Source organism: Moschus berezovskii, chromosome 3 (assembly GCF_049115385.1).
Source record: "Moschus berezovskii isolate FMDL1 chromosome 3, NW_MosBer_1.0, whole genome shotgun sequence".
Taxonomy (NCBI): domain Eukaryota; kingdom Metazoa; phylum Chordata; class Mammalia; order Artiodactyla; family Moschidae; genus Moschus; species Moschus berezovskii.
In genome coordinates, this window is record NC_142462.1 from 31,407,547 (window position 1) to 31,424,656 (window position 17,110).

Genomic DNA, 17,110 nt, shown 5'->3' on the forward strand with positions numbered 1-17,110 from the left:
ACTTATTGCAAGTAGTGTTCAAGCCAAAGTATGTTTGGAACAAGAAGCTTTTTGCACTGATTCCATCATCTTTCCATTCTTTCAATAAAAGAACAGTTGAGTTTCTAGAAAACTGCCAAAGTAATCTATTTGTAGGTAGCTACAGATTTTTATCCCAAGGGAATAATGCGTAGGCTTGGGAATGTTCTTACCATCTTCCTGTCTCTAATGAAGCAACCCACAGACAATAATTTGTTTTATTATTTTTGCTTTTTCTCAGAATATATAGCATTAGAACAGAGAAAATTTTGTAAAAAAATATGACACATCATACAAACACTATATAAGACTTGGCAAAAGCATTTTAATATGGAAGATATTTTAAATTGTGCCTATACCCTGAATTGTATCAAAATTCCACTATTAAGGAGACCTTGGAGGAAAGTGGCTTGCCTTCTCAAGTAGGTTTTAGGATTAATAACTTCTGTACAAACACACACACACACACAAAACACCAACACACAAATGCCTGGAAAGCTTTTGGACATGAGTGAAATCTTTCCAATTATTTCTGCCAACAAATTCATGATAAATCATCTGCCTATTCGGCTTTCAGAAACAAAAAATCTTTCTCTAATGTCACCTATTTTGCTTTTATTCACTAAATTTCACATGACGTAAAATTGGAGAATTATACTGCCTCTCTTATTAAAGACAAAAAGTGAAAGTGTTACTCAATCACGTCTGACTCTTTGTGACCCCATGGACTGTATGTAGCCCACCAGCCTCCTCTGTCCATGGAATTCTCCAGGCAAGAGTACTGGAGTGGGGAGCCATTCCCTTCTCCAGGGGATCTTCCCGACCCAGGGATCAAATCTGGGTCTCCTGCACTGCAGGCAGATTCTTTACCATCTGAGCCAGCAGAGAAGTCCCTATTCACTAAACCTTAGTACTTCTATCTCTTAAATATATCTTGATTATATCATTTCTGCCCATTCACTGTACCTCCCCTAGTCCTAGCCACCACCATTAATTTCTAGACTTATTGCAATTGCCTCTAAATGAAGGCAAACGCACCAAGGAATCCCTCTGGACCCTTCAGCCCTTTCTCTGCACTCCATCCCAAACGATGTACACAGTGCAGACCTGATGACACCACTTTCCACTGTGCAGTGCTCCTCTACAGAGCTCAAACTTGACCTGCACCTGCATAGCTCACATCGTAACTCTCCCCAGTGTGTACCTCATTCTCTGCCTCTGATACGCTGGCTCTTTCCAGTCTAACCACTCTGTGTGCTGCTGTTCCCAAACAGAAATGCTCTTCCTTAGTCCTCAGACACTCAGTCCTCACTCAAATATCAGTTTTCAAATTTCAGCTTTCTCCCTTATACTGAAGAAGATCTATCCTGACAGTCTACTCTGGGCAAAACTACCCCTTTCTCAAACAGACCAAGTTCAAGTTTTTACCGTGGGGTAATAGACAGATAGTGACCAAGGTCCTGTGACCTCCCAGCCACTGGGTCACTTTCCAGGCTAATTCCCATCATTTAATTAAGTTCTTATTGTTAGGAATCTTCATTCACAAAAACAAAAATACCAAAACAAAATTATTACCTTACTTAAGATAAAATCTAGAAAATTAGCACATATGGAAATGCCTCATTCTTCTAAAGATGTAGTTTTTAAACATATTATGTTATTAAATAAGCTACGCATATATCAAAATACCTGACACAGAGATATTCAATGAATGTTATATGAATTTATATTAAGCAATTAATTAATTAATCAAGAGAGTAGGACAGTTCCCTGTAAAGTGCTTTTTTCTTTTAATCACTAAGTACTGTCCAACTCTTTTGTGGCCCCATGGACTACAGCCTGTAGTTCGCCAGGCTCCTCTGTCCATGGAATTTTCCAGGCAAGAATACTGGAGTGGGCTGCCATCTCCTTCTCCAGGGGGTCTTCCCAATCTATGAGTCAAACTCGCGGCTCCTGCACTGGTAGGTGGGTTCTTAGCTACGGAGCCATCGGGGAAGCCCTAAAGCACTACCTAGACAGCACTTAAAGCAAGTTTAAACTGAATTAGAAAGAAACAGCACTGGTGTGAGTTTTAATGATTATGAAATCACTTTCGGGCAGGAGTTGGCTACACATGGAAGGGCAGATTTCTTGAGAGATGGGGAGAAAAATTAATCTTGCAACTCTTGTCAAAGAGACAAAAAAAAGAGGGGTAAGTGCAAAAACGGAAGGGCTAGGCTTAACCCAATTTTTTATAAAAGCCAGACAAAGGGAACAGGAAGATAAATAAGAGAGAGACAAATACAAGAGAAACCATTTTTAAAACTCCGTAAGTCTTGTGATAAGAATTAAAGTACAGAGCGATCAATGATCGCCCAAAAAAGGAATATCCTTACACCTGATTCATATTTAACATGACTATAATCATCCAAAATTGCTCTACAGTATCTTTATGTAAAAGACATCCACTGTGGATCATACAAAAGTAAAAAGATGCCATAAAATCCTATAGTATAGACAATATTTTTAGAAAGAGAAACTACTTAGATGCAATCAAGCACATCCCACTCTTTTACAAATAAAAATTTCTGACCTAAAGTTCAGAGACATGAAATAACTTGGCAAGGTCAATAGGTATGTTATTTACTCATCTAATACTTGTACCTTGAATACCACTCCAGGTTCACTTCTTTACCACGCCAAAAATCTAGAACTTAAAAGTCAATTCTTTCTATTCAACATCTCCCTTTAGATATTATAAACAAAGCCAGGTTTGGCTATGTTCATATTAATATCTGTATTAGTTAATTTATAACTAATTACTGAAGTATAACATGTAATTTTAAAACAATAAATGATACTGAGATACATTTGGTCCCATCTTTGTAAAGAAACGCATAACAGAAACTAAAGGCCATTTCCACTGTTTAGAATCCAGTACGCAGGCGCACACACACACACACACACAAATCTAACAGAAGAAATCCCCAGCATATTTTTTGAAAAACTGAATGACCAAACCAATTGCTCATTTCCTTTTCTAGAGATAAAATTCACGTAAGCCTCTTAATAAAGGCGGCTACTTTCATTTACTTTGCTCCTGTGCATTTCATGTTAAATTCTATAAACTCATTTAGTAGAACAGCAGCACCAAATAAATTCACAAACAACTTTGCTCATGTGACCAAGTTTAGTAAACGATCTAAAATAGGTAATTAAATGGTGACTCCAAAACCCCATAGTTAATCAATAAAAAAAATATATTAATCAGAAAACCAAGCAAAAGTCCTCTGGAATTCATTCTATTCGTACATCCATTAGAACATCATTCTATCTGAAAATAAACAACCTTTATTCATTAAAAGAAAGACTACCAGAAAGTATGTCCTGTGAGAATCAGTTCTTTATACATCACTAGTTACACGTCCATCACAATTAATCTTAGGTACCATATCTCATAACACAAACTTTCCAGTAACCATTTGTCCAGAAGCAAATATCTCCTAAAACTTAAAAAAACAGTCAATTCTTTCTATTCAACACCTCCTACAAGAATGACTTCATCATTCCTCATCTTTGTGTTGGACATGAATCCCGTCATGACTGAAATTGCTAAAAGGTTCTAAAGGTATTTTAAATTAGTATTTATTGAGATTTTATTATTGATTTAGACAGGAAACACCTGAGACTTACTATATACAAAGACAACAAATGAAAACATTTGAAGAATTCTGTGGAAGTGACTGCACTTCTACCACAGAAGCTATGTATAAACATGAGAGAGAAAACTTTAATGTATCTAAAGTGATGACATCATAAACATCTAACATACGACAAAGTTAGAATATTCTAAGGGAAAAATCAAGGTATCCATAAGGATACAAGAGCAACACGGTTAAGAAAGGAGTAAAGAATCTGCCTGCAATGTGGGGAGACCTGGGTTTGAGCCCTGGGTTGGGAAGATCCCCTGGAAAAGGAAACGGTTACTCACTCCAGTATTCTTGCCTGGAGAATTCCATGGACAGAGGAGCCTGGCAGGCTACAGTCCATGGGGTTGCAAAGAGTCAGACACAGTTGAGTGACTAACATTTTCACTTTTCACTAAGAAAGGAGTAGAAAGGGGAATTGGGCTGAATCCCTAGGTTATTCATTAGCTATTAAACACTCACTCACACACACACAAATCCATTCAAAAATAAATATAAATAAACTAGAGACCTGAAACATACATAGCTGATTCTTGAAAACTGTGGGAGTTAGGGGTACCAACCCTTTGTATAGTTGAAAATCGACACATAACTTATAGTCAGCCCTCCAAATACGTGATTCCTCCTCTATCCCACAGTTCCTCAGCATCCCACATTCAACCAATTAGGATGGTGGAGTATTATACCATTTAACTACTGAAACAAATCTGCACAAGTGGACCTGCACAGTTCAAATCAATATTGTTCAAAGGTAAACTGTGCCTGGTAAAAAGTAAACCCAATATGGAGGCAGTAGGAATTACAATAGGAAGTACTCTGTTTGTCTTGTAAGAAATTTTACCTCAAAAATAAACCTTCTTAACAAAAAACACATCTCACACAAACACATAGAACAAGAAGTGAAAGTGAAAAATATACATGATAGGTTCTGTTAAGAAATTTAACAAGATCACAGATTTTTATAATTTAACTTCAATAAAGGCTCAGTACCCTGTGAAGCTAAAGTAAGAAACTATTAGCATTTAAAAGAAGGCATCAATATGTTTTTCCAATTGTCATTTGTTCTTTATTAGGAAGAAACGTTAAACACATATATTCGGGTATATGCATATTTTTAATCTTTTTCCGTCTTATTATTTAACACATTCATGAGAGCATAAGAGTAACAAGTGTATATGATAAACTGCACATTGGATTGATTCTGTTCCTGGCTCTGCCCCTGGTGAGTGTGGAACCTTCTGGAAACAATTTACATCCCTGTGACAGTTCCCCAGATGTGAATGTATCAAGTGTCGATTGATGTTGGCTTTCTATTTTTTTTTATTTGCTGACATGTTCAAATATTAAACATTTTGAACTATTTTAAAGATCATGTATTCTGATCTGTTATGTCAATAAGCTACTTCCTGAGAACCAGAACTAAATTAGGCACTTTTGAAAGTTTATTTATGTTTTTCAAAGCATTAAAATTCCATATGGGAATTTATGTTTTTTGCTTAAGTAAATTCATGAAAAGATTCCTATCTCTTCTAAAGCACCAATAAAATGACTGCCTACATTATCAGAGGAAAGTAGAATCCTACAGTAATCATCCAGATAATTACCATAAAATCATTTTGCAGTGGAAAGTGATAAACTGTTTTATCACGTAAAATTAAAGAGTTTGCTTGGTTTCTCAATTTTAAATTTCCATTTAGATTTGTATCCAATTTTCTTCTGCTTTTAAAAATTAAACATTTCTCTGGTGCCTATTACATGATCAGCTATGTTTAGGCAGTAAGTAAGAATACACTGTCCTTAATCTCATCTGATGGGGCTTCCCCTGTGGTTCAGCAGTAAGAATATGCCTGCAATGCAAGAGAGCCATGAGACTTGGGTTCGATTCCTGGGTGGGGAAGATCCCTTGGAAAAGAGCATGGTAACCCACTCCAGTATTTCTGCCAGGAGAATCCCATGGACAGAGGAGCCTGGCAGGCTGTAGTCCATGGGTTCGCAAAGTCAGACACGACTGAAATGACTGAGCCCGCGTGCACGTAATCTCATCTGACAGTGGTATTAAAGAATGTTTTATGAAAATCTTGCCAGATCCAAATAAATTAGAATCTCTATTTTACCTCTTGGACCTGGAAAATATTTTGTTGACAGTTTCACAACTGGCTTTACATAAACTTGGACAGAAAATTACTTTGGTTAGTTCTGTCTCCTGAACTCTCTTTTCCATTGTTGGGGGAAAAAATACCTCTCTGATCACTAATTTCTAAGCAGGTTCAGGCTACGATTCAGACTCTTAGCACTTTAGTGTCTTATACAGTTTAAGTAAAAGCCTATGTAGGGCTGTTGTTTTTTTGAAGTGATTTTTATATCAGAAATTTTGTGACTTTACCTTTTGCTTGTTTGCTGCTGCTGCTAAGTCATTTCAGTCGTGTCCAACTCTGTGTGACCCCATAGACGGCAGCCCACCAGGCTCCCCCGTACCTGGGATTCTCCAGGCAAGAACACTAGAGTGGGTTGCCATTTCCTTCTCCAATGTGTGAAAGTGAAAAGTGAAAGTGAAGTTGCTCAGTCATGTCTGACTCGTAGCGACGCCATGGACAAATAGTAAATTTTAATAAACATAATAAATTTTAGCAAATTTATTTTATTGCCTTTTCCAAATATTTATCATTAAGTAAGCAGTGAACAAAAGCAAACGACAGGAGTAGAAAACAGAAATGAACACGTCCCATGTTGAAAGCTACTGTTTTGGATGATTCTAAAAAGAGCTTTCAGATGACCCTCTTGACAGCTGCAATCTGAAAAAGGTAGTACTAGTACTATATACTTCCTGGTGACCACAAGAAAGAGAGGCTAACAAAAGCTTCAGCCAACTCAGGATAAAACACTTGGCCTCTTGATAACTTACGTGACAGACTAAACAGCATCAGAAATCACATCTGAGAAGGATTCTTAAACACAATTCCTACACAACTTTATGAAAGCAAGCTTTTTTTTTTTTTTTTTACTGTTCATAAGTTTTTCTTGTTACAAAACACAGAAAGGGATCTAAATTTTTTAAATTCCTTCATGTCAACCACTTTCTAGTTTAGAAAAGACTTTTTTTTCTTTCAGGTAGAGAGTAGACTAGCACAAGATGTGCTTATTATCCAGATATGTGTTCCTAGGGGCTCACAGTTGAAAGGTGGCATAGGATAACAAACGCCATCCTAAGGCACACAGACTTCACTGAGAATTCATACAAAGTGATCCACCCAACTATCTCTGCCCACGTTAAAGACGGCAGCTCTTTTGCCATCTGTCAGTCTCCAGGTAACTATAGAAATTTGGAAAATTCTAATAATTGACTATAACTACAATTGTTATACCTACCAAAACAAATGGTTTTCTATGTTGATCAAATTAACGTTGATTAAACTCTTTAAATCATACTTAACATCATCAACAATTAAGAACCTGGCAAAATTAGGCTACTTAAAATACATAAAATATAAGAAGGATGACCAAACAGATGGTCCAAAAAAGTATTTTGAACACAATAGTAATAAATACTTTTTACAAAACTGAAAATATTCAAAGATGTCCTTGAAGGAAGTCATTACATATTACCATATAAATGTTTATAAGATCATTCAAAAAAGTTTATTTTTGCAAACATAACCTAAATTTTAAAAACAGAAGACAAAATTATCTTAATAAATATCTCAGTTCTTCCAAAATAAAACCCCAATTACTTGTCCTACTCTTCATGCTAAAATTTTGCTCCTTTCTTTACATAGATCTTAAAGCAGCAGCCTCTACCTGTGCCAGTTTATCTTAAAAAACAAAACCCTCCTACACTAAGCATTTCCTAACTCATTTTGCTTTCATAAAAGCCAGGGAGAAGTTAATCTTTGAAAAACCAAGACTCCTGCAGAACTAAAACTAAAACCTAATCATGCTAAATACCTAGAACCCAGTACCATTACCTATCTACTCCTTTAGTAGTTAGCTCCCTCCAAGAGGTAAATGCTCCAGATGAAGGAAGCCACATATACCTTTTGAATGACTACTGAATGACAGCTAACAGGGAATTCCAAAAATACTGTGTCTACATGAGAATATAATAGAAGAGACGTGTGGGCTTCATCAAAAGGGGAAACTCAAATATTATTAACTGATGGGTAGATAAACCAAATGTGCTACCTTGATAAAATGAAATATTATTCTGCAATAAAAAATGAGGTGCTGATACTTGCTCCAGCATGATTAAACTTGAAAACATTATGATAAATGTGAGTCACAAAAGACCATATATTGCAAAATTCCATTTATATGAAAAATCCAGATTAGGCAAATTCATAGATATACAAAGTAGATTTATGGTTGCTAGGGTGGAGGAGGGGGGATGGGGATTCACTGCTGATATTATGGGGTTCCTTCTAGGGGCGCACAAGTGTGTTTTAAAATTAGACTTTGATGATGATTGCATAATCCTACGATTACATGGAAAAAAAAAGAAAACACTGAATCGTACATTTTGTATGGAAAAATGGTATAGATTTTATCTTAATAAAACAGTTTAAAAATAGATTTAAAAAAATTAAAGAGACGTATGGGCTTCATCAATACTGTAGGTCTGACGTCAGTTTTTTTCACTGAGGACACGATCTAATGTTTTCACCAAACAAATGTCCCAGCTAAACTGACCTTCAGTTCCATTTCTTCTGAACATTCATCCCTATACAGTAAAACATGATGACACTGCAAACAACAACCTTAACTAGACAGTCTCTTAGTTGAAAAAACCCTCACAAACACCTACTCAACCACAACTTTACTTTTCATCTGGCTGGCTCCTACTAAGTCTTCCCCTCTTCAGATGGACTGAAAATCAAAGTTGATAAACCTCTGTACAGGAAAAATGAACCGCTGTACTAAATTTCATCCAGACAAAATAGGACTGTAACCATTTATAATGTGCTCTGTGCTCAGTCGCTGAGTCATATCTGACTATTTGCAAACTCAAGGACTGTAGCCCACCAGGCTCCTCTGTTCGTGGAATTTTCAACGCAAGAATACCTGAGTGGGTTGCCATTTTCTACACACGGATTCAATAACCATTGAATCACACTGTCCCAGAATAAAATTGGAGATACTTTTTGATGACTCTAACTGTCACTTTGCATTTATTTTCTAATGAATAAAATCCATCTGTTGAGGGAAGCAAAGGAATGGACTTTTCTTAGAACTTAAGAGTGCTTAACAAAAGCCTTATAGAAAAAAAAAAAAACAACCCATGGTAAGGTACTTTTTGTCTTGGTTTAATCTTCTAGAGAAGTAATTCAGATAGAAGCAAAGTAGACACACCATAGCCTCGGAGCTGCCTGGTTCACATAATAATAGATGAGTTGCAAAGTCATGTCTGACTCTTGTGACCCATGGACTGCAGGCTGCCAGGCTACTCTGTGCATGGGATTTCCCAGGCAAAAATACTGGAGTGGGGTTGTCATTTCCTCCTCCAAGGGATCTTCCTTACCCAGGGATCAAACCCAAATCTCCTGTGTCTCCTGCATTGCAGGCAGATTCTGTACCCATTGAGCCACCACAGAAGCCAAAAAGTGGTTCATATAATATCTTTTGCAGACATATATACATATATTGATGCTTTTGAACTCCAGTGTTGGAAAAGAGTCTTGAGGGTTCCCTGGACTGCAAGGAGATCAAACCAGTCAATCATAAAGGAAATTAGTCCTGAATATTCATTGGAAGGACCGATGTTGAAGTTGAAGCTCCAATACTTGGGCCACCTGATGCAAAAAACCAACATATTGGAAAAGACCCTGATGGTGGGAAAGACTGAAGGCAGGAGGAGAAGGGGACAACAGAGGCTGAGATGGTTGGATGGCATCACTCATCATGATGAAATGGACATGAGTTTGAGCAAACTCCGGGACATGGTAAAGGACAGGGAAGCCTGGCATACTGCAGTCCATGGGGTCTCAAAGAGTTGGACATGACTGAAAGACTGAATAACAACGATACATATATATGTAATAGAAAAAAAAAAGGATCACATAATATCTTTTCAATTACATATATATGTTTATATGTCTGCATATATATTTACACTTACATACCTATACACTGTATCTACCTGTGTGCATATATTTTTCTCATTAATGTGAAAATTGTGTCCCCAGATATCTAGACTCTTTTATTTTACAACTATAATATTTTCTGAACAGCTATTGATATTTATTTTGGGAATATTTGAATGGTTCTGCCAAATTTTAAGTCACAGGGAAACTGAAGTGACCTTTTGACAATCTGGAGGCAAAGGAGCATCAGAAGGAAAACCGATGAAGCCTTTAACAGTTATTCACAGGACAATTCAAAAATCTGGTGACAAATTACTTGGCTCTCAAAGAAGACAGCATTCTTTACCTTTCCAGTGGTTTGCTCCACGCCAAGGATTCAAATTCTAGATGTGTTCTTATGACATTTTCCTATGAAGTTTAATAATAACCCTAATATCACCATGCTGACTCTACCTATGCAATGGGAAAATAGTGGGTAAGCAAATATTAATTATAGAGTGACAACTGTCCTCTTTAAAGTGAACATTGTACAATTTTTATAGTATACTGACTTATAAAAATACTATTCTAAAGCTAGTTCTCATAGACGTTTCCTTCCTAAGTAGAAAATTGTCCATCTTTTCCCTTAGCTTGATAAAGAATGCTAGGTAGCCAAAAATATCTGGCATTTACTAGGATTAAATTGAACTTCACAAAGGTCAACAGAAAACTGAATTCAAATACTTATGGAAATAATACAAAGGACTTAGACTGAGATACAATAGTTGCAATAAACCACCAGCTCAGTTCAGTAGAGTCACTCAGTCGTGTCCAACTCTTTGCGACCCCATGAATCACAGCAAGCCAGGCCTCCCTGTCCATCACCAACTCCCAGAGTTCACTCAAACTCACATCCATCGAGTCGGTGATGCCATCCAACCATCTCATCCTCTGTCGTCCCCTTCTGCTTTCAATCTTTCCCAATATCAGGGTCTTTTCAAATGTCAGTTCTTCATATCAGGTGGCCAAAGTATTGCAGTTTCAGCCTCAGCATCAGTCCTTCCAATGAACACCCAGGATTGATCTCCTTCAGAATGGACTGGTTGAATGTCCTTGCAGTCCAAGGGACTCTCAAGAGTCTTCTCCAACACCACAGTTCAAAACCAGCAACTCTTCTGTGCTCAGCTTTCTTTATAGTCCAACTCTCACATGCATACATGACTCTTGGAAAAACCATACCTTTGACTAGACGGACCTTTGTTGGCAAAGTAATGTCTCTGCTTTTTAATATGCTGTCTAGATTGGTTATAACTTTTCTTCCAAGGAGTAATCATATTTTAATTTCATAGCTGCAGTAACCATCTACAGTGATTTTGGAGCCCAAAAAATAAAGTCTGTCACTCTTTTCATTGCTTCCCCATCTACCGCCATGAAGTGATGTGACCAGATGCCCATCGTGACACTGTACAGGAGGCAGGGATCAAGACCATCCCTAAGAAAAAGAAATGCAAAAAGGCAAAATGGTTGTCTGAGGAGGCCTTACAAATACCTATGAAAAGAAGAGAAGCAATAAACTATAAGAATTAACAACTTAAAAACTTTGAGAGAGTGAGAGAGAGAGTATGTGTGTGTATTTGATGAAGAGAGGCAGAGGAAAGGAGCAGAGGAAAATTCAGTGATGACACAGATTCCCACCTGGGTTCCTGCCACAACTGTACTGCTGCTGCTGCTGCTGCTGCTGCTGCTGCTGCTAAGTCACTTCAGTCGTGTCCGACTCTGTGTGACCCCATAGACGGAAGCCCACCAGGCTCCCCCTTCCCTGGGATTCTCCAGGCAAGAACACTGGAGTGGGTTGCCATTTCCTTCTCCAATGTGTGAAAGTGAAAAGTGAAAGTGAAGTCGCTCAGTCGTGTCCGACCCTTAGCGACCCCACAGACTGCAGCCCACCAGGCTCCTCCATCCGTGGGATTTTCTAGGCAAGAGTACTGGAGTGGCTTGCCATTGCCTTCTCTAGTACTGCTGCTAAGAGAAGTCAATTGATGGGGAATGTGTTTTGTGATAGATCTGATACACTAGCTGTGAGAGGATAGTCGAGTTATCAAATGGAAGTACCTAATAAAATGCTGAACAATGTAGAACTGAAGCTCAGGAATCAGATTAGAGCAGTAGCAGTGAGCTCTGATTCATCTCATCCAAACTGGAAAGAGCAAGAGCTAGGCTATTAAATGAAACTAACACTGCGTGGCTGCCAAAGGCCCAGGACTGTAACATGAACTATATTTAATCATTTTAACCCTGACAATAAAGTAGCACTGTAGTAGCCTCATTTCTAAAAGGAGGAAAGCAAGTCTCAGAAAAGCGAAGTCACTTGACCAAAGAAACGAGGTATTCTGAATTCAAGCCTTTCCTCTCTTTACTGTACCGTTCTGCCTCTTTAGAAGAATATCTGGGAACATTATATAAATGAGGCTTCCCAGGTGGCTCAGAAGTAAAGAAGCCGTCTTCCAATGCAGGAAACATAGAAGATGCAGGTTTGATCCTTGGGTCAGGAAGATCCCCTGGAGGAGGAAATGCCAATCCACTCCAGTAGTCTTGCCTAGAAAACTCCATGGACAAAGGAGCATGGTGGACTACAATCCATGGGATCACAAAAGAGTCGGCCAAAGAGTTGATGTGAATGAAACTTCTAAGCAAGTTAACATGCAGAGACGAACAGAACTCTGCCTTTATCTCCATCCTATAGAGCCTGAGAGACCTCCAGCACTGGGACACTGCATGATGTTCCTAAAAACCTCAGTGAAAACATCCATATTTCTGTTCAAATCAGTCACATGAGGAATTTGGATTTCCGCAGTCAGCAGCAACTGTGGAACTCACCTTTAGGGCATGAAGTCAAATACAACAGGCCCGCGAAATAATCAAACTTCCCCAATTGCTAATTCATTTCTACACGCACGGCTTTGTTGACAGCTACTTATTTTTAGTGCAAATTTTCTTTATTCTGTATTAATAATCTCACCTAACAAAAGGTAAATTTCCACACTATGGGACAGGCCTGAGCATTAGAATTCAGCAACTGCTAAGCAATTGTTTTGAGAATTTCGTGTTTAGAATCCTTTCCCGCAGCAACGCTGCTAACTACAGATTCTTATCGACTGGCTCCTCAGGCCTGGGCTCTGATCTGATTACTTCTTGGTTTTGCTCTCTGAAATTCTTCTCTGCCACACAATTTTAAAAGCCAATAAAAGTAAATTCTGTACTAAACATAGAGCTTTAGTCTTTCAAAGAAAAGATCTCTCAAACTTTCCTGGGCCATTTTTCTAGGACTTCTCTCTTAATGGTTGTTCATTCCACTTTTGCTGTCCATGGGACAGAGAAGATGACAAAAAGTAAGAGTATTTTATTGGATATGATTTTTCCCCATTGTTTAGTTTATCTTTGGGATTTCTTCTCTAACAGCACTCTGATGATACACTAAAATAAAGTTCTTTCACATTATTCAAACAACTGGTCAACTCAGCAATATACTCTGCAATTCAAATGAAGGAAAAGACATGAAATTTTTGCTAGGTTGAATTAAATTGTTTTTCAAATTTGTCAGTTCAACCAAATAACTGAAATACTAAGTACCTGCAGTTAGAGAAGTCAGAACAAGAAAGCACATTCAAGAATCACCAAGAAGAATTTCTTCATTTAGGTTTAGTTCGATTTCTTCAGTCGGATGAAATTTTGTTAAAAAGAAAAGTTCAATTTCAAAGAACAAAGCACAAGTTTGAAAAGTGAATCAATTAACTTACTGAAATAACCACAACAGGATATAAAATGGAAAGATTACTCTCTTCCAGCATATTCAGTAACCGCTGGGTTTCTTCAAAATCAGAGGTCATAACCTGAAAGACCAGAAAAATAAAAGAAAGTGAAAAGAAGTGACTTAAGAGTTAATTCAAGGAGAAAAATGGAGAGCTTTTAAATATTTAAACATTCAAAATATCTATCAAGCTTAATTTTAAATTTTCAAACAATGTTGATACCCATAAGATTATAGCTATTAAAATTTAAAGAATTCATTAATTCAAACCTGTCTTTTTATCTAATTTTTATTAGAAACTTGAAAATACTGTCTAAAGAAATATCACTCTCTTCTCATTATGGGAATTAGGTTGTAAGAAAATGTTATTTCCTTATTTCAAAAGACAAAAATAACATTTTGAAATAAATATTGAGTAATACAACTCACCTATCAAAATCTTAAATTCAAATATTTAAAAATCAAGAAAACTAAGTACTCTTCCACATTACATTCACACAAATTCTCAAGTACTTTCAATCAACTTGTATTTACTACTTACATTCACACAAACAAAATTGTAGCATTGCTCTAAGATGATTTGCTGAAGATCTTGGCCAGATGTGACTTTTACATGCTAGGACAAAGAACATACATACAGGAAAAAAGAGTTTACAAACATTTATAGAAAACCAAACATGAAGATAGACAACTTTATGAACACAAAATTTCTATAGGTACATAAAGCCAAGGACCATATATAAAATCGAAATAACTCGGACTTAAGTTTCTGAGGCTAAAAAAAAAAAGGCATTTGAAATAGTCCATAAATAGTTAATATTATTGTAGCAAATAAGGATATAGGAAACTGTTTTAGATAAAAAGAGGTAGAAAAAGCTCAAGATATATTTAGGACTAGGTAAATAGTCTGGCTTTTTTAATATAAAAATATACTGCAGAAAATAACTGAATACAATTTAAAAGTTGGTTAGATGAGATTTTTTTAAAGATTCTGGAAGCATGTTAAATACTACAGTTACAAAGAAGAGATTTCACTAAATATGGAATGACTAGAAACAGGGAAAGCAACAAGAGATTATATTCTGAGGGTCAGAATAGGAAGACCCTGAGCTTACCCCTCCCATGAAACGGCAAAACTACAGGTACATATAGAATAATTATCTCTGAGAACAACTTGAACATTAGCAGAACAGACTTTCTACAACCAAGGGTATAAAGAAAAGGCTGCATCAAGACAGGTGGGGACAGGCAGAGGGCAGTCTGGTCAGAACCCCCACTCCTGGTGTCTCACTCCATATGCAGGAGGACTACTGCAAACGTGAAGGTCCCCCCTGAGCAGCTTGGAGTCTGAGCCCCACATTGGATTCCCCAGCCTGGGCAGAGGGGCCTGCACCAGAAAGAAAAGCTGCCATCATACCTGGCTTGAAAAAACGTCTGAAAACTTCCTAAATCTGGGGAAGAAAACAGACACCCATGTCCAGGAAGTATAGAAAATACCAAGCAAAATGAATCCAAAGAGATGTATACCAACACACATTATAATTAAAATGTCAAAATTCAAAGATAAAGAGAGAATCTTAAAATCAGCTCAAGAAAATCAATTAGTTATATATAAGAGAAGCTCCATAAGAGTATCAACTATTTTTTTCAGCTGAAATTTATAGCCCCAGAAGCAACTAGCATGATATATTCAAAGTACAGAAAGGAGAAAACTTACAACCAAGAATACTCTACCTGGCAAGATTATGATTCAAAATTGAAAGAGAGATACTTGAGTTTTCCACTAGCAAAAGCTAAAACAGTCTGTCACCACAAAACTGGCCTTACAAGAAATGTTAAGTGGAATTCTTTAAATGTAAAATGCCACAGCTAGAAACCAGAAATTTATGAAGGAAAAACTCACTACAAAGCAAACATATAGTAAAGGTAGTAGATCAACCACCTATATAGCTAGTATGAAGATTAAAAAACAAAAGTAGTAAAATCATCTGTATCTAAAATATTTAAGTGATACCCAAAGTAAAAAGATATAAAATACAACATCAAAAACATAAAACACGAGTAAGAATAAAATGCTGTGCTTTTAGAATGAATTTGGACTTAAGCCACCATCAACTTAGACTACTACACACATAGTTTGTCATATATGAATTTCATGGTAGCCACCATGAACCTCATGGGCTTCCCTGGTGGCTCAGTCAGTAAAGAATCAACCTGCAATGCAAAGACCCAGGTTCAATCCCTGGGTTGGGAAGATCCCCTGGAAAAAGAAATGGCAACCCATTCCAGCATTCTTGCCTAGGAAGTCCCATGAACAGGGGAGCCTGGTGGGCTACAGTGCATGGAGTCACAAGAATCAGACACGACTTAGCAACCAAAAATCCTAAACCACCACAGTAACCATAAGCCAAAAACCTTTAACAGATACACAAAAAATAAAGAGAAAGGAATCCAAACATAACACTAAACAGAGTCACCAAACGACAAGGGAAAAGAACAAGAGAAGAAAGAGATTAAGAACTACAAGCCCAATCAGAAAACCACAAAATGACAGTAATTGGACTGTGAAGAAAGCTGATCGCCAAAGAATTGATGCTTTTGAACTGTGGTGTTGGAGAAGACTCTTGAGAGTCCCTTGGGCTGCAAGGAGATCCAACCAGTCCATTCTAAAGGAGATCAGTCCTGGGTGTTCACTGGAAGGACTGATGCTAAAACTGAAACTGCAATACTTTGGCCACCTCATGCGGCGAGTTGACTCACTGGAAAAGACTCTGATGCTGGGAAAGGTTGGGGGCGGAAGGAGAAGGGGACGACCGAGAATGAGATGGCTGGATGGCATCACCGACTCTGTGGACATGAGTTTGAGTGAACTCCGGGGGTTGGTGATGGACAGGGAGGCCTGGCGTGCTGTGATTCATGGGGTCGCAGAGAGTCGGACACGACTGAGCAACTGAACTGAATCAATACTCATTTCAATCTAAATGGACTAAATGCTACAATCAAAAGACACAGGGTAGCTGAAAGGATTTTAAAAAACCCAAACTTATCTATAGGTCACTTATCTATAGGTCACCTTCAAGTGACTCATTTCATATCTAAAGACACAAACAGACACACAAAAAGTAGCAATGCTCATATCAAACAAAATATGTAACAAAGTATACATTTTTTAAAACAAAAAATGTAACAAAAGACAAAGAAGGTCATTATATAAAGATAAAGGGATCAATCCAGCAAGATAATATAACACTTGTAAATATCTATGCACCCAACAAAGGGGCACCTAAGTACATAAAGCAAATATTAACACATATACAGGAAGATATCAACACTAATATGATAATAGACTTTAACACTCCACTTACACCAATATTTAGATAAGAGAGAATATCAGTAAGGAAATATTGGTCTTAAAGACACAATAGACCATATAAACTTAAATAGATATGTACAGACCTTCAACCACCCAAACAGCAGAATACACATTCTTGTAAGTACACATGGAACCTTCCCCAGGATAGATCACACATTAGATCATAAAACAA

The 17,110-nt window shown here is 37.3% G+C and overlaps 1 protein-coding gene across 4 annotated transcripts in view; it reads right to left on the reverse strand.

Moving 5' to 3' along the window:
* Positions 1-17,110, reverse strand: part of CRPPA (CDP-L-ribitol pyrophosphorylase A) — a 366,781-nt gene that overhangs the window by 162,246 nt on the left and 187,425 nt on the right. For 2 of the 4 annotated variants that reach the window (XM_055420523.2, XM_055420524.2), the window contains exons 7-8: positions 14,107-14,181; positions 13,555-13,647 (exon numbers count right to left, since the gene is read on the reverse strand). In XM_055420523.2, coding sequence (XP_055276498.1) covers positions 13,555-13,647; positions 14,107-14,181 — 168 coding nt within the window. Of the gene's footprint in view, positions 1-4,807; positions 11,250-13,554; positions 13,648-14,106; positions 14,182-17,110 lie in introns of those variants that run through there. The other 2 variants (XM_055420527.2, XM_055420525.2) reach the window with 2 other exon arrangements.